General features: G+C 40.6%; 1 protein-coding gene across 1 annotated transcript in view; it reads right to left on the reverse strand.

Moving 5' to 3' along the window:
- Positions 1 to 5710: 5710 nt before the first annotated feature.
- Positions 5711 to 25233, reverse strand: part of LOC140861406 (uncharacterized) — a 33831-nt gene continuing 14308 nt past the window's right edge. The window contains exons 7-9 of the mRNA XM_073264428.1: positions 6211 to 6650; positions 5808 to 5942; positions 5711 to 5758 (exon numbers count right to left, since the gene is read on the reverse strand). Coding sequence (XP_073120529.1) covers positions 5711 to 5758; positions 5808 to 5942; positions 6211 to 6650 — 623 coding nt within the window. The remainder of the gene's footprint in view (positions 5759 to 5807; positions 5943 to 6210; positions 6651 to 25233) is intronic.

Below are 25233 nucleotides of genomic sequence, written 5' to 3' on the forward strand. Positions count from 1 at the left end.
ATCGTCATGATTTTGCGGTTTAGAGTGTAGTATATTTCGACAGATTTATGAATACGTTGTATTAGATATGATACAAGCATAAAAGATACTTGTCATGCATTTAGCAAGATGATCAGATTACAGGAATTATGAAAATCTATTGTCAAGATAGAGACTTTAGATTTATTTTCTAGATTGTGGCATTGATTGTCAGATGTTCTGAGTGTTTGGTTGTATGAGATTTCATTATACCATCCTCCGATTAGTGGAATATCAGATGTGATTATCCAGATTTCCGAGAATATGCTCAGAACGATAGTACTAAATTCGGTACTAATTGATTGATTATTTGCCACATGATTACTATGATTCATGTGACAGCTATTTGATAGATATAAAGACAGTATTTTGATGATTGATTGATCAGAAACACAGAATTGTCTTTATATTGAAACGATCTTTCAGAAATATTAGCTATCAGACCAGATATGAGTGAAGAAAAAAAATAGAGAATATGAAGATTGCTTTGAACAGAATAAGAACAGAACAACACAAACAGAATTAGCAAATGAGTAACAGATAGATATTTGAAGCCTGAACAGAATGATCAAAAAAGAAGTTATTTTCCCAAGTATAATTCGGTTCAGAAAGAGATTTCAGAAACTATGAGTATTTGATCTAGCTTAGTGATTAATACTCAATCGTGAAGTGTCCGATAGATGAATTGTTATCCATATGCATTGTCTGAAGAATCTCAGCTAGAATATGTATGTGCATTCAATTTAGATAACACCGAAGCAGATCAGAGTTTAAGAGAAGCTAATTAACTGATGCAGAGTTAAGATCACGAGAAAGAGCAACTTCGATATAAGTTGACTCAGTGATTATATGTTAATGAGAATAGATTGCAGAAGCAATCAGAAAGAAGATTAAGATACGATAGAAGAGAAGATATCAGAATAGATATCAAAAGCTCAGAGAATTGAAATCAATATTACTTAAGTCAGCTATACAACTTACGAGAATCCGCAGTCAGATCGAATGCGATTTCGAGGACGAAATCATTCCTTAGAGGGGAGGAAATGTAAGGCCCGAAAATATAAAGTTCTTAATTATGGAATGTAAGATTTAAATTCCAAATAAGAGAGAAAATATGAATTTAAAAATGTATGGAAATTAGAGATTTCAATTTCGGATCAGAAATAGTTAATTTGAGGATTTTCGGATTTTAAGATTTTAATATACGGAATTCTTAAATTAAAAGATTAAAAATAATTGAATTGATATTTATGGAATTTAAGATATGAATTCCAAGATTATAAATATCATGGATTGAATTTGAGGATGAAATCCGAGCAAGGGCCAATTTGCAAATATTGTGTAATTCAAGGACTAAAATGCGATAAGGTCCGAAATGATTTAATTTTAATTCGAAAATATTTAATTTGAGAATATTTAGAGTTTAGAATTAAATTCTAATATTCTTAAATTATTTAGTATTGAAATTGAATTAAATCGCTTGTCTGGGGACTGAATTGCAATTAGGCCAAAGTTCAGGGACTAAACTGCAAATAGGCCAATATATATCCAAATTCACATATTTCCTTGCATTTTCACGTGGGAATCAGAATGTAATCAGACAAGAATCGTGAGAATGGGGAAATAAGGGTTCCAAGCCATTTTTGTCCCTTTAAGCTCCAATATCTTTCGATCCGCCCGGTAGAATTTCCGATTGAACATATATTTGCGATCACAGCTCCGAGTGCTAAGTTTTGACGTAAGTTTTATGAAGTTCTACCATGTTTGAATTTTATAATGTTGTTAGAATTAAGATTTTATTGTATAAACATGTTCTAGCATATACGACGATAGCATATCTAAGACAAATCGAGAAAAGATTGTCGTTTGAACATGTTTTCGATTTTTGAAAGATTTTTCAGAAATCTGATTTTTAGGGGCTGCCTATTTCGAAATTAAGCTGAAGAATTGGTGATGATATTTGAATGATATGATTGTATTAATGCTGTTAATGCCTTTGGGATTTCCGATTTCGTACCGTTATGCCGCCGGTTCAAGATTTTGAATTGATATGCATTCTAAAGATCTAGAGCTCATCTTCAAGTTTATTGTGGATGAATTGAATATGATATTGAGTTTAGAATGTAGATATGATGATAGTTGAATTGAAAGATTTATTGGACTCGAATAGTTGCGACGTCGGTTTGAATTCTGATTGTCTTAGCAAGATTTGAACTGAATAAGCTCTAAAGAATCATCGATTAAGATTGGAAATTGATGTTTAGATATGTTATAATCTATTTCAGATTTGAATTGAAGATTATCGAAGTCGAATCGACGAGTTCGAGTTTTAATGACTTTGGTGTGTTTAAGATTGAATCAAGAACCCCTTCAATTAGCAAAGATTGAAATGAGTAGCAGTTGATGACAGATTTGGACAGCTTGTAGTTGATCAAGAATTGACAGAGTGTCAGATATTTTAATCAGAATACAGGTATGAATAGACATTAATAAGATGGGCAGAATAACTCGAGATTGTTTCTGTTTATCGAGTTGCCTAAAATCACATACATGCATGCACTACAAGAAAAAAGGCCAAAGACAACGCTTTTTCCGCGTTGTTAATGTCCCCGAAAAAGCGTTGTCGTAGGCAGTGTTGTAAAAAACCATGCTCAAAGACAACGCGGAAAAAGCGTTGTCTTTTTCAGAAATGACAACGCTTAAAAAGCGTTGTCTTATCTAAAAACGACAACGCTTTTTAAGAGTTGTCTTTTATAAAAAGCGTTGTCGTTTCTGGAAAAGACAACGCTTTTTAAGTGAAACGACAACGCTTAAAAAGCGTTGTCGTATCTAAAAATGACAACGCTTTTTAAGCGTTGTCTTTTATAAAAAGCGTTGTCGTTTCTGGAAAAGACAACGCTTTTTAAGTGTCGTTGTATCTGGAAAAGACAACGCTTCAAATAAGCGTTGTCTTTTTTGGTAAAGACAATGCTTTAAAAAGCGTTGTCATTGTTCAAATAAAAAACAAAAAAAAAAATTAATTCACAATTTTCAATATTATAAGTCACTCAAAATTCAAAAATTTGTAAAATAAAATTTAATATAGAGTCTTCCAATATTATAAATCATTCAAATAAAAAAACAATCGAATTCTAATTTAATGAACACTAGGAAAAAACTATGCATTAATCTCGAAAAACTTTGATTCCTTCCTTCAGCACATGCTAGCATCCCGAGCTTTCATAAAAGCCGCAACAATATCTTTTCCTTTAATTTGTATCTCCATACTGTAAATTATTAAAAATAAAAACAAACATAAAAAAAATATGAATAGATTAAAATAAAAAGTAAACTTAAAAAGATATTTATCAGTAAAAGAACATGAACTAGGACAAAAAATTATCATTAAGAAAAGTACTCTAATGTTAAGCAATTCAGTAACCCCTTCGAATCCCTTGAAATGTTATTGCGTGCATTGTCTGGATGTCATATCGCTCACAGACCCTTGTTCCATTTTCAGTCCACCACATATCTGCCTCTTTCTATGTGAAGTATTTTCTACTATAGGAAACAACAAAACTGCTGAGTGGGGTGACCGAGGTAAACTAGTACAAATTATAAACGACCGTCTCTAAGCAAAACTGCATCTTTAAGTTTATACACATCACTTATACAAGATTCAGATCATGAACACCATTCTAAGCAGAGAACTTAGAAAATATTATATGTTTTAATATATGTTATTGGTTACGTTTACATAGATGGGATAGATTATTCAAGATAGCTATTTTCTTGAATTCCCAGAATATTTATGTAAATGTTTACTTGTTTAATTCGATTTATAGTATTTTCTGTATTGAACATTTTTACATGTATTATGTGATGCTTACAGATTTGTCAATATCCTTATGTGATTAGATGCTTTGATAGCTTTGTTGGTTTATTTGAGTAAGTGTTCAAGGTGTTTTATAGCATTTAATGCATACAGAACATGTTGCATTCATCTTGAACTCCAGCCTGTAAAGCACAGAGGGTTGAAAGGCCTAGAGTGCATATGACATTTGGAGGGCTGTAGTTGAGTGGCATGGAATGTAGACTTACTTCCAGAGCCAGAAGACTCACTATAGTTGCACCAAAGTCAGGGGAAATGAAGTATTCAACTTCACCTCGATTGGGTGAGTTGGTGTTTGTTGAAGATTTTATTTTCTCGGGATCCCAGAACTACGATTTATTGATATCAGATTTGATAGCCTATTCCTTGGCACATGCATTGCATTTATGCATTAACCTAGATATTTCTATGGTTTAGAATATGCGTTTATAAATGCTAGCATGTTATGTTATTATGTAACGTTCATGATATGAATGAGTTATATGCTTAAATGATGTATATGCATGTTATTCATACTGAGATTTATTCTCACCGGAGTTATCCGGCTGTTGCTTTGTTTGTATGTGTGCATTGCATCAGGTTGGGGCATGAGCAAGCTAGAGTTGGCTTGGATAGCTTGAGAAGAGAGATAGCATGTGGTGATTCGGGTTTTAAGCAGATGACATGTATTTATGCATTGGTAAACATGTTAGAAAGAAAGAACATTTGTATATGTTATTTTTGTCAAGTATTGATATATATTTGAGAGTTCATGTATTCTAGATCACTTGATATTAGTTTGAATGCATGTAAAATATGTAGAATCATGTTGAATAGCTTATATACATGTTATTTGATTTTAGACATCATGACTTGGAGTTGATAATTGATTTTATCAGCAAAAGAACTCTGCAGAATTTTGAAGCAGAGTAGCCCGCTCGATCGGGTAAAGTCCACCGATCGAGCGCGGCCTGTGATTTTCCAAAGCAGAGAAGTGAGTTTTTGGGCTCGCTTGATCAGGTGATTTCCACCGATCGAGCGAGACCAATATGGATTCGGACCCGAGAGCTGGACTTTCTTGCCCGCTCGATTGGGTGAATTTACCCGATCGAGCGAGATGCTCAGTTTTAAAAATAAATAAAAATTTTTGGCTCTTGGTTTGAATATTCTTGTATTGTTCTATTAATTGTTTATTAATCATTAATTGCCCTAAGATGAGATTAGCAACCCGGGTCCCCACAATGATAAACTCCAACAATATGCAAATTACGAGCAAGGAAATCAAAAATTCATGGAGGAATTGGAGAGGAACGATTTGGGGATTTAGGGTTTATGGGAGATATGAAAGAAAAGAGGCAGAAAAGAATGGGAGAGAAAGAAGGACTCCCGTCTTTTTTTTTTGAACCAGCGTCTCTCGCGCGCGCGCGAGACTTTAAGTGTGCCTCTGGACGAATGTATTGCGCGCGCGCGTTCCACTTAGCATGGATCTCGAGCAATGGCCTGCGCGCGTGCGAGGAAGGGCCCTCGCGCGTGCGCAGTGGATTGGAACAGAGGCTTCGGCCTGCATAACTAAAAAAAAACAAACCCAACAAACAACTTAAATAAAAACTAAAAACAACCAAAACAAAACTAAAAAAAAAAAACACTGGGTTGCCTCCCAGATAACGTTAAATTTATAGTCTATAGCCCGACTGTACCTCCCTTTTTAATTTAACGGGTCTTGCAAGTCGACGGTGGTCTGTGTTTGATCCAAGATACCACCTCGATAAACTTTTATTCTTTGCCCATTAACTTTGACTGCTCCTGTGGCAGGACTATAAATTTCTACCGTACCATACAACATTACTTGCTTGATAGTAAATGGTCCTGACCATCTCGAACGTAGCTTTCCTGGCATGAGCTTCAAACGTGAGTTATATAATAAAACAGTTTGGCCTACCTCGAAATCACGTGAGACAATGCGCTGATCATGCAATTTCTTGGTCTTTTCTTTGTAAATTCTGGCATTTTCATAGGCATCCAACCTAAACTCCTCAAGTTCATTCAACTGTAGCAAACGTTCTTCACTTGTAGCCTGCACATCAAAATTCAGAAATTTAGTAGCCCATAGTGCTTTATGCTCAAGTTCAACAGGAAGATGACACGCTTTGCCATATAACAACCTAAAGGGAGAAGTTCCTATAGGTGTTTTAAAAGCAGTTCGATTTGCCCATAACACATCATCTACTTTATTCGACCACTCTTTCCTGTTTGAATTCACCGTTTTTTTCTAAAATTTTTTTCAACTTCCTATTAGAAATATCAACTTGCCCACTAGTCTGGGGATGATAAGGTGTTGCCACCTTGTGAGTGACCCCATATTTTGTCAAAACTGTATCAAATTGCTGATTACAAAAGTGGGTTCCTCCATCACTAAATATGGCTCTTGGGGTACCATATCTAGAAAATATGAATTTTTTCAAAAATTTCACAACCACCCTAGAGTCATTCGTCCTACATGCAAGTGCTTCAACCCATTTAGACACATAATCGACTGCAACCAAGATATATTTGTTCCCTTCAGACGCAGGAAACGGCCCCATGAAATCTATACCCCATACATCAAAAACTTCACAAACAAGAATATTATTGAGGGGCATTTCATGCCTCCTAGAAATATTACCAACTTTCTGACAAGCATCACAAGCAAGCACATAGGTATATGCATCCTTAAACAATGAAGGCCAATAAAATCCCGACTGAAGTACTTTAGCGGCGGTACGACCCGCGTCGAAGTGACCTCCTGTAGTAACCCGTATCCAGAATTAACGATTTATGAGTAATTAATAATACGATCATGTTTAGATGTAATAAAACATGATTAAGGAAGTCCCAGATGGATTAACAGAGTTCGAAAATGGATTCAGAATGCTCGAAAATGGTTAGAGGGTTGTCGAGTTTGGAGGCTCTGAAGTCAGGGTTCGGATGATCCGAAGAGTGGTTCGGATGCTCCGAACATGCTGCCGACAGTTGTCATGGATGATGTCATTGTGCTGACGTAAGCAATGATGTATTATTGGGTTTGAACGACCCAAAGTCGAGATCCAACGGTCCGATCGTGTTCGGACGCTCCAAAGTCCAGTTCGGACGATCCGAACTCCGTCTATAAATAGGAGGACCGAGATTCAGATTTAGACGCACCAATCACCTCTTCTCTCTTGATTTCTTAGCCTTCTAACTCAGATCTAGGAAATTCTAGGCGTCCCATCAGGAATCCGGAAGTGGCATAACGATCCAGGCATCGTAGCGGAGCTGTGGCCTAGTTTTGAGGCAATCGACAGCAAAGGGCTAACGACGGACGAAGGTATAGCTTTTTCTTCCTAAAAATATTTAGGAGTATACTTTAGCTTAGTTAAGGCTTTTAGAGCACTATAATGATAATAGTATCATTTGGCAGTGTAGCGCGGATTATAGGCGTGGACCTAGGGCTGATAGCACTTGCCTAGTATTTGAGGTACGAAAGTACTGTTCGAGATATCCTGACTGAGTATGCATGTATTATGTGACTGCATGATTTATATTCCATGATTTTATGATGCATACATTTGCATATTGAGTTATCTCCTTCGAGATGTCTATTAGTAGGGTTGTACCCTATCTGTTAGTGGATGGACTTCCATCGAATTGGGTCCGGCATATCCACAGGTATTTGGTATGGGAGCCACCTCCTGCAGCGACGGCACAGCGTGCTACATAACAGGGCCCGGTCTGTCTTTGTTCTCTGATCCTTGACCTCGAGTTTATAAGGAGTTCACTTTGCAGGCATGTATACTCATACTCTCGTGCTGAGCGTTTTATGCTCACGTCTCGTACTTTGTGTTTCTGGACACCCTATTCCATGGGGCAGGTTTGCGATTGGACGAGGCTGGTGGATCCAAGAGGGGCTAGGCAGTGGTTGATCAGCTGGAGCTTCGTTTAGGTTTTTATTCTGTTGTTTTGGGTTTATACATCTATTCGATCTGGTTGTATAATATTTGGGTATTTACAGATTCCTTTCCTTGGGATTGTATAATGTTTATGGTTTCCGCAGTTGAATTCTGATTTTTGTTTAATTAAGTTAATTGCATGCCTAAGTTCTGTTTAGTAGGTGATCCGGGTAAGGGTCACTACATTTATGGTATTAGAGCATGCATAGTATTCTTGGGAAATTAGATTCTACATAAGATAACCGAGAGGTACTTTTGTAGATGGCGAACTACGATGACCAGAGTAGCCATGGTAGTAGAGGTGGATGCTGGGGAGATGACGATCGTGAGCGTCGTTGGGACCATCATTATCGTCGTCGTGATGAGGACCGTTTTAGCGTGCGCCGATTCTTGCAGATGGGTCCTAAGCCCTTGGTTGGAGGTGAGTCTCCGAAGGATGCGGAGAACTGTTTAGACCACATGGAGATGACTTTTCAGACTTTCAACTGCACCGAGGAGTAGAAGATGGAGACCCTTGGCTATCTTCTGGATGGGCGAGCTCGTAGGTGGTGGAGGTTTACTTCTGCACCCTTTGTTACGGTGAGAGGAGTGGCCACCTGGGCCGAGTTCCGCACAGCTTTTCAGAAGCTGTATTTTCCTCCTGCACTCCGTCAGTCGAAGGCGGACGAGCTACTGAGTCTGCGACAGGGAGCCATGTCTATTGACGAGTATCAGCAGAAGTTCTTTGATCTGCTATCCTATTGCCCCGAGATTGCTGACAGCTCTGAGATGAAGTATAATCTGTTCCTTCAGGGCCTTAACCCTGAGATCCATGACCGTGTGGCGGTCGGTGATGACATGTCCTACGAGGGTTTGGTGAGCCGTTGTCACCAGGAAGAGGACAACATTCGGCGGAACAGGTCTTTCTCTCAGTCGAGGTCTGCTAGTTCTTTGGGTCCCCGTGCCCAATCTTTCAAAAAGTCCGGATCTACTTCTTCCTCTGGTTCTGGAGGTGTTGTTCGCTTTGGGAAGAAGGACAAGTGCGACCATTGTGGGAAGAACCATCCGTCAGACAAGTGCAGTAGAGCTTCTGGAGCTTGTTTTCGATGTGGAGAGGTTGGTCATATCCGAAGCGATTGTCAACTATCTGGGGGAGGCGGTTCTGGTTCAGGATCAGGTTCTCAGGCCACCGTTCAGCAGAGGTCGCAGGGACAGTCTGCTGGGAGTTCTCATTTGAGACCACGGGCTTCTGGTCAGGTGTTTGCCTTGAGGCATGATCAGGCTGTGGAGGAGAATGAGAAGGTCATCGCAGGTACATTTTTACTTTATGGTATACCTGCTATCGTACTTATTGACACTGGTGCATCTCATTCCTTCATTTCTGCACGTTTTGTTAAGAGGCATAAGTTACAATGCATTGCACTAGATGTAGTAGTTTCTGTTTCTACTCCGATGGGTCAATCTGCTTTGGCTAAGCGTCTAGTGATGGGTTTCCCTTTAGAGTTCAAAAGAAACATTCTGTTGGCGAATCTCATGGTCCTTGCGATGGACGATTTCGATTGTATTATGGGGATAGACATGCTGAATACCTATCGAGCTTCAGTAAACTGCTATCAAAGATTAGTTCGCTTTCATCCGGATGGTAGTGATAGCTGGTTTTTCTATGGTGAGGGAGCGCGACCCCCGATGCCTTTTGTATCAGCTTTGAGAGACTGTCGAGCTCTAGAGTCTGGCGGGGAAGGCTACCTTATCTATGCAGTTGATTTGTCCGCTGAGAGTATTGGGATAGAGAGTATTCCTGTTGTGGATGAATTCCCAGATGTATTTCCAGATGAGATTCCGGGTTTTCCTCCTGCTAGGGAAGTCGAGTTTGACATAGAGTTGATGCCGGGTACTTTGCCTATTTCTCGAGCACCGTATCGTCTGGCTCCCTCAGAGATGCGTGAGTTGAAGAATCAGTTACAGGATCTTTTGGACAAGGGATACATTCGTCTTAGTGTATCTCCTTAGGGAGCTCCTGTTCTTTTTGTAAAGAAGAAGGATGGGTCTATGCGGTTGTTCATTGACTATTGGCAACTGAATCGAGTTACTGTGAAGAACAAGTTGTTGGAACACGCGTTCTTTGATCACACGGATGTGATACCCGGAGCAGCGAAAGTTTAAAAATTTTATTTTTCGATATGGAACGATTCCATATCGTGGGTATCAAATCCTAACGATTAAAATTGTTGCAAGTAAGATAATAAACACAGTTAAATATTTTACCTCTTCAAGCTAAGGCTTATTATGGACTCCAACAGAATTTAATCTGCTCTTCTTGTAAATCCCGGGAACCGATGACTTACTCGATCAATCTCCGGAATTAAGTCCACGAATAGAAAACAGAAACCCTCTGATTGATTGCACTAGAAATCAATCAGATGTTTATCGTAGAGAATAAATAGATTTGATATGTTAATTCAGAAAGTGATTTTTCAGAAAAATCACAGACCGAATTTTCTCAAAAGGGAGTAGAGGATTTTCGAAAAATCCCCTTGAAAATATTTGTGTGTAATTCGAAAATTGCAAGAGGAAAAAGTATGTATTTTCGAACCCTACACATGTATTTATATATAATTTCTAGACTTGATTAAGTTATAATTGTATTAGGACACTAACTCCTTAGTGCCCACAATCCATAACTTAAGCCCAATAAGCCAAGCCCGTTATTATAGAAATTAATATAAAATTCATCATGACTCCGATTGATAAACCGATTTCACCAATGTGCACAGAAACCATTTCTGCACCTTTTAAAGTCAAGATAATTTTTCTGAATCCGAATTCAGTGACTTCCAAAAATGCCCATCCCTATGTCATTTTAGGAAATTCCACTCCCTTTAGTTAAGAAGTCCAACTTCTCTTTCATTAAATTTAACTATCTTAACGGGGTTTAGTAATCCATTACTTGTGTGACCCTCAATGGTTCAGGGATACAGCTAGCCATGGGCTCACAACTCCTTGTGACTCGGAACAACGATTTCCGACTTACCCAATGAATCATGGTAAGAGCTTCTAGCAACATCGCCCCATGATTTCCTAGGTATCACTGATAGTGCCTGCAAAAACTAGTAGGTTTTGGTTAGCGTACAGTACGGTCCCTTCATCCATATATCCCGATCGAATCAACAACCATTGGTACATCAAAAGTCGTTCGAGATTCGATAACTATGCAATGCATCTTGAAGATCAAATAGTGACATCGCATGTGCTACTAGGAAACCATTTCTTAAAGCACATCATGTACTCTGGCCAGAGATTTGTCACACTAATATCTCCTCAGATCGCATAGGATATCCACACTCACAAGTATGTGGTGAATCCTTGACAACAAAGCATCGAATCCTATATGTGTCTTAACTGTACCCAATCCCGATACCTGATGACCCCAATAGAGTCGGTAAACGAGTCAAAGTACAGTACTAGCATATAGAGTCTCAATGATGTTTCAAGTAGTAAGGACTAATGGTGTACAACCAAAACCGCGGACTTATCCACTCAAATAATAATAACCACTTGGAAAGTTCGAATAGAGTAGTTCGATCATTCATCATATGAATATCCATTTGCATGCTTTGAACATCTCCATGTCCATTACCAATGAAACGTGGTACTTGGCATAACAAATGCTAGTCTCAATCTCGAGCGATCATTATCCTTATTAGCGGACGTCTCAATTGACTAGGAACTGTTTAAAATATACAGTGACTATAAGATGTGTTTCATAATAGTGATCTCTCTTTATTCACTATCCATCTTACTTACACTATAGTATATTCAAGGTCTTTATCAAAACAATAATAGTATATCACAATATAACAATATGAAGAAAGATAAATAAAATGCCATTAATAAATGTAAATCATATTAAACAAAGATTGTTTATACATAGAGTCATAAAAGCCCTTAGCCACAAGTTGGCTAACCGGGCACCCACTCTTTCAAAAGTATCCGTTGCCTCGCATTGATGACTTGTTTGATCAGCTGCAGGGTACTTCAGTTTACTCCAAGATTGACTTGAGATCTGGGTATCATCAGTTGAGAGTCCAAGATCAGGATATAGCCAAGACTGCATTCCGTACTCGCTATGGGCATTATGAGTTTCTAGTGATGCCATTTGGATTGACTAATGCGCCGGATATATTTATGGATCTGATGAACCGTGTCTTCAGGGAGTATTTAGACAAGTTTGTTGTGGTCTTCATTGACGACATCTTGGTGTATTCACGTAATGCGGAAGAGCATGTTTCTCACTTGCGAGTGGTACTGCAGACTCTTCGGGACGAGCAGTTGTATGCCAAACTGAGCAAGTTTGAGTTCTGGATGGATCGAGTGGTCTTTCTTGGCCATATCATATCCAGGGAGGGGATTTCAGTTGATCCGAGCAAGATTGAGGCTGTGCTTAATTGGTTGCGTCCAACGACGGTTGCTGAGATCCGTAGTTTTCTGGGTCTAGCAGGATATTATCATCGCTTCATTCTGAACTTCTCTCAGCTAGCTCGACCGTTGATGCAGCTTACCCTTAAGGGTGTTGATTTCGAGTGGTCCTCCGAGTGTGAGGAGAATTTCTGTGAGCTTCGACGGCGGTTGACTTCTGCGCCGGTGTTGGCATTACCGTCAGGATCTGGAGGGTATGTGGTATACACTGATGCTTCTCTTCAAGGGTTAGGTTGTGTCCTGACTCATAATGGGCATGTGAACGCATACGATTTTAGACAGCTGAAGCTTTACGAGGACAACTACCCAGTCCATGATTTGGAATTGGCAGCCATTGTGTTCGCTTTGAAGATCTGGCGTCATTATCTGTATGGAGAGAAATTTGAGATCTTCACCGACCACAAGAGTCTCAAGTATTTGTTCACTCAGGCGGAATTGAACATGCGGTAGAGACATTGGATGGACTTGCTTAAGGATTATGATTGCGAGATTAAGTACCATCCGGGAGCTGCTAATCTCACCGCTGATGCTTTGAGTCACAAGGTGTGACTATCCGCACTTCAGACTTGTTCGATGTCTAGTGCGATCAGTGATTGTTGTACTTCGGGGTATACCTTCAAGCATAAGAAAGGTATGCAGAGTATCCAGATGTTTGCGATATTATCTGAACCAGCTTTGTATTCGTGGATTCGGGATGCTCAGATGTCTGACTCAAAGACCCAATGTTTGGCTTGTCTAGCTAACGAGGGTAGCTCTTCTGGATTTCACTATCAGTCAGATGGTTTTCTGTGTTTGTCTGGTAGACTTGTGATTCCGCAGGATGAAGAGTTGCGAGAGGAGATCTTGTCTCAGGCACATCGCACCAAGTTGAGTATTCATCTGGGAAGCAACATGATGTACAAGGATCTACATACTCGGTTTTGGTGGAAGGGAATGAAACGCAGCGTATATCAGTATGTTTTGAGATGTTTGGTGTGTCAACAAGTCAAGGCAGAACACCGACGACCTGGAGGTTTGCTTCACAGTCTGCCTATTCCTGAGTGGAAATAGGAGTTTATCACGATGGATTTTGTGACCCATTTGCCGATGTCCTCGAGGAATTATGATGCTATCTGGGTTGTGGTGGACCGACTCACCAAGTCAGCGCATTTCATTGCCTATAGTCGAGAGTACTCTGTGGATCGCATGACACAGTTGTATGTTCCTGAGATCATTCGAATTCATGGAGTGCCTGTGAGCATTGTCAGCGATCAAGACCCCAGGTTCACTTCTAGGTTCTGGGGGAGTGTTCAGCGTGCGATGGGTACTACTCTCAGTTTGAGTACTGCCTATCATCCGGAGACAAATGGTCAGTAAGAGTTCACTATCCGTACTTTGGAGGATATGCTTCGAGCGTGCGTTATGGATTTTGGTTCAGCCTGGCATGATCATTTGCAATTGATCGAGTTCACGTACAACAACAGCTATCATACTAGCATTGGGATGGCACCTTTTGAGGCATTGTACGGGCGACGTTGTCGTACTCCACTCTTCTGGGAAGAAGTGGGGGAGAGACAGGCTGAGGGACCGGAGTTTTGTTGGAGAACTGTGATCAGATCAATCAGAATTGATACCCGGTGCAGCGGAAGTTTTAAAATTTTATATGGAACGATTCCATAATAGGTATCAAAACTTTACGATTAAATTGTGCGTGTAAAAATTAAATAACAATTAAATTTTTACCTCCAATCTCGAATCGAGATTATGGACACCAACAGATTACTCTGCTCTTGTTGTATATCTCAGGAACTGATGGACGAACAATTCTTCAATCAGGTCCACGAACAGAAGTTTAATCCCTCTGGTAGATTGCACTAGAAAATCTATCAGAAGTTTCTACGAAGAGAATTAACGAATTTGATCCGTTAAACCAGACTGCAAATTCAAAATTCACAGGCTGGAATTTTCGAGCAGAGAGGGAGAGGGGGCGGCCACTTAGAGAGAAAAACAGCTAGGGTTTTCGAAAATTGTGACCTCTGTTGTGTAATTTCTGTACTGCAATAACTTATTTATAATGTGGGCTGCTAACAGCTTAGGGCCCATTAGTCATAAGTTCAAGCCTGACAAGAAAAGCCCGCATGTTCAAAAATTAATATAAAATTTATCGTGACTCAGATTGATAAACCAATTTCACCAATGTTCACAGAAACCATTTCTGCATCTTTTAAAGTCAAGATAAATTTTCTGAATCCGAATTCAGTGGTTTCCAAAAATGCCCATCCCTATGTCATTTTAGGAAATCTTACTCCCTCTACTCTTAAATAAGAAGTCCCACTTCTTTGTTCATTAAATTTAACTCTTTAAATTTAACTATCTCAACGGGGATTAAAAAACCATTACTTGTGTGACCCTCAATGGTTCAGGGATACAGCTAGCCGTGGGCTCACAACTCCTTGTGACTCGGAACAACAATTTCCAACTTGCCCATCGAATCATGGTAAGAGCGCCTAGCAACATCGCTCCATGATTCCCTAGGTATCACTGATAGTGCCTGCAAGAACCAATAGATTTTGGTTAGCGTACAATACGGTCCCTTCATCCATATATCCCGATCGAATCAACAACCATTGGTAAATCGAGAGTCGTTCGAGATTTGATAAGTATGCAATGCATCTTGAAGATCAAATAGTGACATCGCATGTGTTACTAAGAAACCATTTCTTAAAACACATCATGTACTCTGGCCAGAGATTCGTCACACTAATATCTTCTCAGATTGCATAGGATATCCACACTAGCAAGTATGTGGTGAATCCTTGACAACAAAGCATCGACTCCTATATGTGTCGTAACTGTACCCAATCCCGACACCTGATGACCCCAATAGAGTCGGTAAACGAGTCAAAGTACAGTACTAGCATATAGAGTCTCAATGATGTTTCAAGTAGTAAGGACTAATGGTGTACAACCAAAACCGCGGACTTTATCCACTCGATAAGTGATAACCACTTGGAAAGTCCGGATAGGGTAGTTCAATCATTCATCGTATGAATATCCATTTGCATGCTTTGAACATCTCTATGTTCCATACCAATGAAATGTGGTACTCGGCATCGCAAATGCTAGTCTCAATCTCGAGCGATTCTTATCCTTATTAACGGATGGCTCAATCGACTAGGAACTGTTTAGAATATACAGTGACTATAAGATGTGTTTCATGATAGCCATCCCCATGTGCTACCACATCTTACATACACTATAGTATATTCAAGGTCTTCATCTAAACATCTTATAGTATGTCACAACATAATAATATGATAAAAGATAAAGTAAACTCCTTTATAAAAGTGTAAATTATATTAAACAAAAGATTGTTTATACAAAGAGTCATCAAAGCCCTTAGCCACAAGTTGGCTCATCGGGCACCCACTCTTTCAATCTCCCACTTGCCCTAAAGCCATCTAGTCATACTACGCAGTCCCATTGCTTCGTGATGTTTGTCAAATAATGGTCCTGGCAAGGGCTTAGTAAGTGGATCAGCGATATTGTCTGCAGAGGCCACTCTCTCAACAGTGATGTCTCCTCTTTCCACGATCTCCCGGATGATGTGGTATTTCCTCAGTACGTGTTTGGATCTTTGATGAGACCTTGGTTCCTTTGCCTGAGCAACGACACCCGTGTTGTCACAGTACACCGGGACTGGACCAACAACTTCAGGAATAACGCCCAACTCTTGGACGAAATTGCTCATCCAAACGGCCTCTTTAGCAGCAGCTGATGCCGCAATGTATTCTGCCTCAGTGGTGGAATCCACTGTGGTGTCCTGCTTGGAACTCTTCCAAGAGACAGCACCGCCATTGAGCATGAACACAAATCCAGAGGTTGACTTCGAGTCATCCACGTCACTTTGGAAGCTAGAGGCGGTATAGCCTTCCAATTTCAGTTCTCTTCCTCCATATACCATGAACATATTCTTAGTCCTTCGTAAGTACTTAAGAATGTCCTTCACGGCTTTCCAATGCATTTGACCGGGATTAGCTTGATATCTGCTCGTGACACTCAGAGCAAATGCTACATCCGGTCTGGTAGATATCATCCCATACATGATACTATCTATGGCTGACGCATATGGTACATGTGTCATTTTCTCTATCTCTTCATCAGTCTTGGGACACATGGACTTGGATAGAGAAACTCCATGACACATAGGTAGATGTCCTCTTTTGGACCCATCCATTGAAAACCTTTTCAATATGGTTTCGATGTAAGTTGATTGAGTGAGTCCTATCATTCTCTTAGATCTATCTCTGTAGATCTGTATCCCTAGAATATAGGATGCATCACTCAAATCCTTCATCGAGAATCTACCTGATAACCATATTTTTGTTGACTGCAACATCCCTACATCATTTCCAATGAGTAGGATGTCATCAACATAAAGTACTAAGAATGTCACAGCATTCTTAACTACTTTCTTGTACACGCACGGTTCCTCCGGGTTCTTGATGAAACCAAAATCCTTTATTGTTTCATCAAATTTCTGGTTCCAACTTCTTGATGCTTGTTTGAGACCATAGATCGATCTCAAAGCTTGCATACCTTATACTCGCTTCCCATGGATGTGTATCCCTCAGGCTGCGTCATATAGATCTCTTCCTTAATGTTTCCATTAAGAAATGCAGTCTTCACATCCATTTGCCATATCTCATAGTCATACCAAGCAGCTATGGCAATAAGGATTCTTATGGACTTGAACATTGCAACTAGTGAAAAGGTTTCATCATAGTCAACTCCTTGTCTTTGAGTATAACCTTTCGCCACCAATCGTGCCTTGTAGGTCAATACCTTACCATCAGGCCCAAGCTTTCTCTTGTAGATCCATTTACACCCTATTGGAACAATTCCATCGGGAGGATCTACTAAAGACCAAACTTGGTTTGTATGCATCGAATCTATTTCCGACTGCATAGCTTCAAGCCATAAATTTGATTCCGCATCAGAAATTGCTTCCTTGAAGTTTCTTGGATCACATCCAACGTCGGGTTCATCTTGATCCTCTTCAAGAAGAAGACCATATCGAATAGGAGGTCTAGAAGTCCTCTCGGATCTTCTAGGTATAGGCGTGTCCATCAATGGTTCCTGAGCTGTAGGATCATTATTTTGTATTTCGGGTTCTTCTCGAATTTCTTCGAGTTCCATCATCTCGCCTTTCTTATCCAATAAGAACTCCTTCTCCAAGAAGGTGGCATTCCTTGAAACAAACACTTTTGTTTCAGTAGGATGATAGAAATAATATCCGATTGAATTCTTCGGATACCCTACAAAATAACATAAGGTGGATCGACTATCCAACTTATCTCCCACTGTCTGCTTCACGTAAGCAGGACATCCCCAAATCTTCAAGTATGAATACTTAGGAGCTTTGCCATTCCATAACTCGTATGGTGTTTTATCCACTGCTTTGGTGTGGACGTCGTTCCACAACAACACCGCCGTTTCAAGCGCGTAGCCCCAAAACGAAGGTGGAAGCTCAGTGAAGCTCATCATGGATCGAACCATGTCCAACAAAGTTTGATTACGACGCTCCAATACACCATTCAGCTGAGGTGTCATAGGAGGAGTCCACTGAGAGAGAATCCCATTCTCTTTCAGATAATCCAAAAACTCGGTACTTAAGTATTCTCCACCTCGATCCGATCGAAGTGCTTTAATACTTTTACCTAGCTTGTTTTCTACTTCAGCCTTGAATTCTTTGAACTTTTCAAATGCTTCAGACTTATATTTCATTAAATATAAATACCCATACCTTGAATAATCATCAGTAAAGGTAATGAAGTAGGTGTGGCCAAATTGAGTACCAATTCTAAATGGACCACAAACATCTGTATGGATCAAATCCAACAGATTTTGACTACGCTCAGGTTTCCCCTTAAAAGGAGATTTAGTCATTTTTCCTTTCAGGCAGGACTCACAAGTAGGTAGAGAGTTAATATCAGACATATCAAACATGCCCTCTCCCACTAGCTTGTTCATCCTCCTTGAGGAAATATGACCTAGCCTAACATGCAAAAGGTTTGCCGGGTTTTGACTATCGATTTTCCTTTTGTTCGTTGTTACCGGTTTATCAACATAATTTATTGGAACGTCTTTTAATTTTAAGTTATATAGATCGTTTTCAAGTTGTCCATTTCCAATCAAACATTCATTCTTGTAAATATTGCAAATCCCATTCACAAAATTGCAAGAAAAACCATCTCTATCAAGCATAGTGTAGCACCAAGAACTTCTAAAATTTGAAAATCATGTCTAAAATTATTTTCAGTATTTATATTTTAAATTTCTTGAATTTAATTGTTTAAGTTTCAGTTAAAGTTAGCCTTGCTTGACTTATTTGAATTAAATGCCTTGAACTGTTTAGTTAGTAATTTTTATCCAGGCAGGCGACGACGGTGGGCTTCGGTGGTTTATTTTCAAGATTTTTAATTTTAAGATTTTAAGTTAGAGGTAAAAGGGGGGTTTTGGCCAAAAATGCAAATTTTGAATTTTTAGGGGTCAAAAAGCAATTTTATCATTTTCTTGGGTTATTTCCTAAATTTTCCATAAAATAGGATTTTATTAAATCCGGGTTAGTGGAATTTCAATCAAAATGTTGTGAGTTGAAATTTTAAATTTAGAAGTTTGAAAATAGCAAAAAGTTTGAGGTAAAAAGTTTTAATAGTACAAGTAGTACTTTTGCTAGTACAAGTGAAATTTTAAAACACTACACACAATACACTACACTTTTAATTTACACTATCATTAAAACATTTCAATTAAAAAAATCAAAACACAAACCCTAACTCCCAAACCCTAGCCCTAGCCGCCCACTTCTCCCCTCTCCCTTGAAGAAGCCGTCCAACCCCTCCAGCCGCCGCCCAGCCGCCGTCCGCCGCCGTCCCAGCCACCGGAGAAGCTCCCCTAGGTGCTTAGCTTGGTGTTTGGTTGAAGTTCCACTCTCATCTCCTCTTCTTGTTCAAAATTTGTTGGTAGATTGGTGAAGGCAAGTGTAACTATTTCTTTGGGCTAACATTCAAGCAATATCTACCCCCACCCTTAAGACTTCTTGCAATAATTTCGAAAATGCATGATGTTGTGATGTTAGGGTTTCGAATTTGGGCATTTAAGGGGCTTATTTTGCTAAATGTGTTATGGGGTTGAGTTTATGTGATTTAATGTTGAGTATATGTGCAATGACATGGATTTATATGGATGTTCTTGCCAAAATTCGAATTTTCAGAATGTATAAGGACCTAAATTTCGAAATTTTGCATGTGTAGGGGCTGAAATTTAATTGATGTTGAAGTATTTAATGGTCTTGCATTGGTCTTGATTGATTGTTCAACATTTTGGAGTTTTGATGGTTAATTCTTGATGTTCTTGATATGTGTTGTGAAAGTGTGGATTGAGTGTAGCCCAAGTATTTAGGAAAAGTCCTAAGAGAGGTTATTTGAGGTGTTTGGGTGTTTGGTGTGGAGATAAGTTGAGGAAAGTGGGCTAAGTGTTTGAATTGTTGGAATTGGAGGTGTGTGAGTGTGCAGGGCAGCACTGTTCACGGGGCAAGGCAGGGTCGTGGCTGAGGTCTGGGCAGGGTTAGGCTATTCCATGGTAAATTTCATGACGTTGTGGTCGCGTCGATATAAAATGGGCTCGATTCGGATAAGAATTGAGTGAGTTATGAATTTTTCAAAATTGGGTGCAAGTGCAGATTTTTCCTTTGAATAGGGGCTGTCCGATTTTAGTGTTTTGTAAATTTGCTCTTTTGATCTTTTGATGATACCACCTATTCCTTGGGATGATTTGGAGAGTTTTTTGAGTGTCGGTTCAAGCGGGACGGGTTTTGGATAAGGCATGACAAAGTTAAGGGCTTTTCGGTTTACTTGCTCGAGTTAAGTCAAGTTTGAGGATTTTGTTGGGTAAGTTGTCTTCTTTGGACTTAGGGGCAGCCACTCATCCACCTTAAACTCACATTTTCGAGTCGAGTCTCATGTCTTAAAGATTGCTTATTCGTGTGCATTTGACGTGTTCTTGAGTTTAATAAAGAAAAAGGAAGTTTACTTGTTTGCATGCCATTTAATGTATGAGTTGAGTCTTTATAAATGAAAAGGAAAAAGAAAGCAAATATTTTTGAATGAAGTGATCTGTTTGTGACAAGAGGGGTGTTGCTAGGCCGGGGGATGCCTCGGTCTACTCACCAAGAGGTTATAGAGGTTAGGCAAGGAGCAAGAGACATCTTGTTTACCCTTGCCACAGAGGGGCAATGTGGGATCGGGAGGCATCTCGGTCTCCTTGCCATAGAGGGGTTAAGTTCGTCGGGAGAAATCTCGTCGTCTTGCCGGCATAGTGCACTGCAGCCATGATCATGATTGAAACAGAGGGTCACAAATCAGGGATCGGATTTCTAAGAGGAAAAAGTAAATAAAAGTTTAAAAGTTAAAGTTTCACAATTTTAGTTGGCTCGTTTTGCATTGATGTCAGTCTTTCAATTATGCATGAGTCTAAGTTGAATGTTATGAAAGTTAAAGTTTATCATAGTGTGAGTTCATTAATGCATGATTTCTATATCTTTCTAGTTTCATGCATATTACAGTTTAAGTTGAGTTTTTGCATCACGTATTTTAAACCCTTGTTATTATCCTAGTTATGCTTGTTGAGTCTTTAGACTCACTATGTTTGAATGTTTGCAGGTGAGGATTTTGTGGAGGAGACGGAGGGGCGTGATCTACTGGGATGAGGCCATCGGTAGTGCAAGGCCCAGTGACCGTTGCTTCCTTTTAGTTTATGTTTTTCCGCACAGTTATCGAATTTGTAATAATGAAGTATTATTTGAGATCTTGTAGTATTTATAGCCAGGATGTGCATTCCCTGTGCTACAGCTTATGTTTTGAAGTACGTTTTCCGCTTTTGCAAGTTTATGATTATCGTTGGAATTAATTTTAAATGCTTTAGTTTACTTTATGCTGTAACCGGGAGGTGGTTACTAGGATTGCATGTTTATGTTTAACGCACTTAAGTTTTGAAGTCAATTTTCTTTCCTTATTTAAATTGCTGTTTGAGTCTTGATGGCTTATTTGTTTTACAAATAGGTCATGGCAAAATTTTTAAAAATCCGTAATTTTCCTTTATTTTAATTATAGTCTAGTAGCGAGTAGTTAGGGTCGTTTCAGTTGGTATCAGAGCACGGTCTTGGTTTGGGCTGAGCCTACTGCCGGTTGCTGAAAATCAGGGGATCTCGCCTCAAAGTCTGTAAGATTTAAGTTTAATGTCTCTATCTGTTTAAGTTTTGATGTATTAGTTTCTTGAGTTATTGAGAAGTTTAAATTTGAAGTAAAAGTATTTTCTAAGGCATGAAATTTGAATGTTGGATTTTCTCAATGCGTTTAGATGGCTCGTCGTCATGATCCGCGTGCAGTTACGCCTCCACCGGCGCCGCAGGTGGATATAGGAGGGCAGGTGCTAGCATGATTGGCCCGTATCCTCGAGCGTCATGTGGATACTCCTGTTGCTAGATCGGAGACTACTTATGAGCAGTTTCGGAAGATGAATCCGAAGGACTTCGCTGGCACCACTGATCCGTTGATAGCGGAGGGTTGGATCCGCTCCCTTGAGGTGATCTTTCGCTATATGCAGATGGGAGATCCAGATAGAGTGAGATGTGCTGTGTTTCTCCTCCAGGATGATGCCGCCCTCTAGTGGGAGGGTATGGAGAAGATTGTGAACCCAACTACTCTACCTTGGGCTGAGTTCAAGAAGTTGTTCTTTGAGAAGTACTTTACTGCTGATGTGAGAGCCCGTTTGAAGACGGAGTTTATGAGCTTGAGGCAGGGTGATCTGTCGGTAGCCCAGTTCGTGGTGAAGTTTGAGAGAGGCTGCCATTTCGTGCCGTTGATTGGAGATGATGAGAAAGAGAAGCTGGAGCACTTTCTTGTAGGGCTTCGACCTACCATCCGTAGGGATGTGCTGATGGCTGAGCCATCTGATTATGCTTCAGCACTGAGGCGTGCCTTGAGGTCCGAGCAGACGCTGAGAGATATTAGCGCGGAGGCGCATGGCAAGAGGCCCTTCCCTCATCAGGGCCACTCTCAGCAGCAGCAGCACGACAAGAAGCCGTATCATGGGCCCCCGAGACAGCAGGGACAGCAGGCACCGCAGGGGCGTCAGGCCCAGAGACAGGTTCCTCCCAAGGCTGGGGAGAAGCCTATTTGTCAGTTTTGCCATCGTCCGCATTTTGGGAAGTGTTTGAAGGATGCTGGAGTTTGCTTCAAGTGCAAGAAGCCAGGACATATGTCTACACATTGTCCAGAGCTGAGGAGGCCTGTGCAGGGCAGAGTGTTCGTGATGGAGGCCGAGCAGGCCGACCCAGACACTACTCTTCTCACAGGTAATATCTTAACTTTTGGGTTAGAGCAGTTAAAGATTTGTTGATGCATGCGACTCTAAATCTTTGCTTGTTTGAGGTTTTACTCTAGTAACTTGTTGCATGCCTTAGGACCTTTGACTGTTTAGCATGAATAGTATCTTGTTTGGGAATTGTTGAATTAGAATGAGCCTAAGTAGAACTCGTGGTTTTAACTTCAACCTTTCGTCGTTGTAACTACTGCTATGCAGGTAGGATTGTTGTGGCAGGCATAGCCACGAGGGCCTTATTAGACTCAGGGGCTACCCATTCCTTTATATCGGAGTCTTTTGCCCTTGAGAGGGGCATTCAGAGCGAGGAATTGGAGGTTGGATTCTCAGTTACTATCCCCTCAGGGGAAGAGCTATCCACCAGGAGCTTGGTGAGAGACCTTGTATTGCTTTTGCAGGGTCAGTCAGTGGTAGCAGACCTCATAGTGCTACCTTTGCCAGAGTTTGACCTGATTCTTGGGATGGATTGGATGACGAAGAATGCGGTGATGATAGATTTTCAGCAGAGGTCAGTACTAGTCAGGCCTGAGGGCGAGGAACCGTTTTGGTTTGAGGCTGCTAAGAGCTTGAGGAAGACTCGAGTCATTTCTACTTTGCAAGCTCAGAGGCTTGTACTTAGTGGATGCGAGTCATTTCTAGCCAGTTTATCTTTGACAGAGCTGCCAGAGCGACCAGTTATTTCTGATGTGGCTATCGTCAGGGAGTTTGAGGATGTGTTCCCTAGCGATGTTGTGGGAATTCCGCCCGATAGAGAAGTGGAGTTCTCTATAGATTTGATTCCCGGTACTGTGCCTATCTCCAAGGCACCGTACAGATTGGCTCCTACCGAAATGAAGGAGTTAAAAGAGCAGATTCAAGAGTTGCTTGACAAGGGATTCATACGCCCTAGTTTCTCCCCATGGGGCGCACCAGTTCTCTTCGTTAAGAAGAAGGACGGTAGTCTAAGATTGTGCATAGACTACCAAGGTTTGAACGGAGTGACTGTGAAGAACAAGTACCCATTACCTAGGATCGAGGACCTCTTCGATCAATTGCAAGGTGCATCCGTCTTTTCGAAGATTGATCTTCGTTCAGGTTATCACCAGTTGAAGGTGAAGGAGTCAGATGTGGCGAAGACAGCTTTTAGGACTCGTTACGATCATTACGAGTTCCTTGTGATGCCGTTTGGGATGACGAACGCGCCCGCGGTTTTCATGGATCTTATGAACCGCGTGTTTCAGCCTTACTTGGACCGCTTTGTCATTGTTTTCATCGATGACATCCTCATTTATTTGAAGGATAGAGTGGAGCATGAACAGCAATTGAGGACCGTTCTTGAGGTGCTTTGAGAGCACAAGTTGTTGGCCAAGTTTGATAAGTGTGAATTCTGGTTGGAGAAAGTTGCTTTCTTGGGTCATATTATTTCTAAGAGCGGTGTGGAAGTAGACCCTTCAAAGGTTCAAGCAGTGAAGGAGTGGTCTATACCGAGGAGCGCGTCTGAGATTCGCAGTTTTCTTGGATTAGCCGGTTATTACCGAAAATTTATCAAGGGTTTTTCCTCCATTGCTGTGCCTATGACAGCGTTGACTAAGAAGAACGCCAAGTTTGTTTGGAGTGCCGAGTGTCAAAGGAGCTTTGATACTTTGAAGGAAGCTCTTACGACAGCGCCAGTGTTGACCATGCCATCCGGGCAAGGTGATTTTGTGGTGTATACTGATGCTTCCAAGTTGGGATTGGGAGCAGTTCTGATGCAGCGAGACAGAGTTATTGCCTATGCTTCTAGGCAATTGAAGGAGCACGAGAAGAACTACCCTACTCATGACTTAGAGTTGGCAGCGGTAGTGTTTGCTCTTAAGATTTGGAGACACTATCTTTACGGAGAGAAGAGTCAGATCTTCACAGACCACAAAAGCCTCAAGTACTTCTTCACCCAGAAGGAGTTGAATATGAGGCAGCGTAGGTGGTTAGAGTTGGTGAAGGACTATGACTGCAATATTAGCTACCACCCTGGTAAAGCTAATGTGGTTGCAGATGCTTTGAGCAGGAAGACTGCAGTGATTACCTCCTTGTCAGTGTCTAGACCGTTGCAGGTTGAGATTCAGAGGTATGGTCTTGAGTTTTATGCGAGTGGTAGAGCTCCCCGTTTGTCTTCCCTTAGTGTGCAGACTACACTTTTTGATCGTATCCGTGCAGCGCAGTCAGTTGATGAGCAGATCAGGAAGTGGAGACAGAGAGATGAGGAGAAAGGCAGCGGTTTGTATGCTGTGGTAGATGGGATTGTGAGGTACAGAGGTAGATTTTGGGTTCCCGCAGGTGATTCTCTGCGAGTTACTATCATGGCAGAGGCACATACATCGCCGTACTCAATCCACCCTGGTAGTACGAAGATGTATCGGGATCTTCAGCAGCTTTATTGGTGGCCAGGCATGAAAAGTGACATTGCCCGATTCATGTCAGAATGCCTGACATGCCAGTAGGTTAAGGCAGAGCATCAGAGACCTGCCGGTTTGCTTAAGCCTCTCCCTATTCCGGAGTGGAAGTGGG

The sequence above is a fragment of the Henckelia pumila genome, chromosome 4 (assembly GCF_033568475.1).
Source record: "Henckelia pumila isolate YLH828 chromosome 4, ASM3356847v2, whole genome shotgun sequence".
Taxonomy (NCBI): domain Eukaryota; kingdom Viridiplantae; phylum Streptophyta; class Magnoliopsida; order Lamiales; family Gesneriaceae; genus Henckelia; species Henckelia pumila.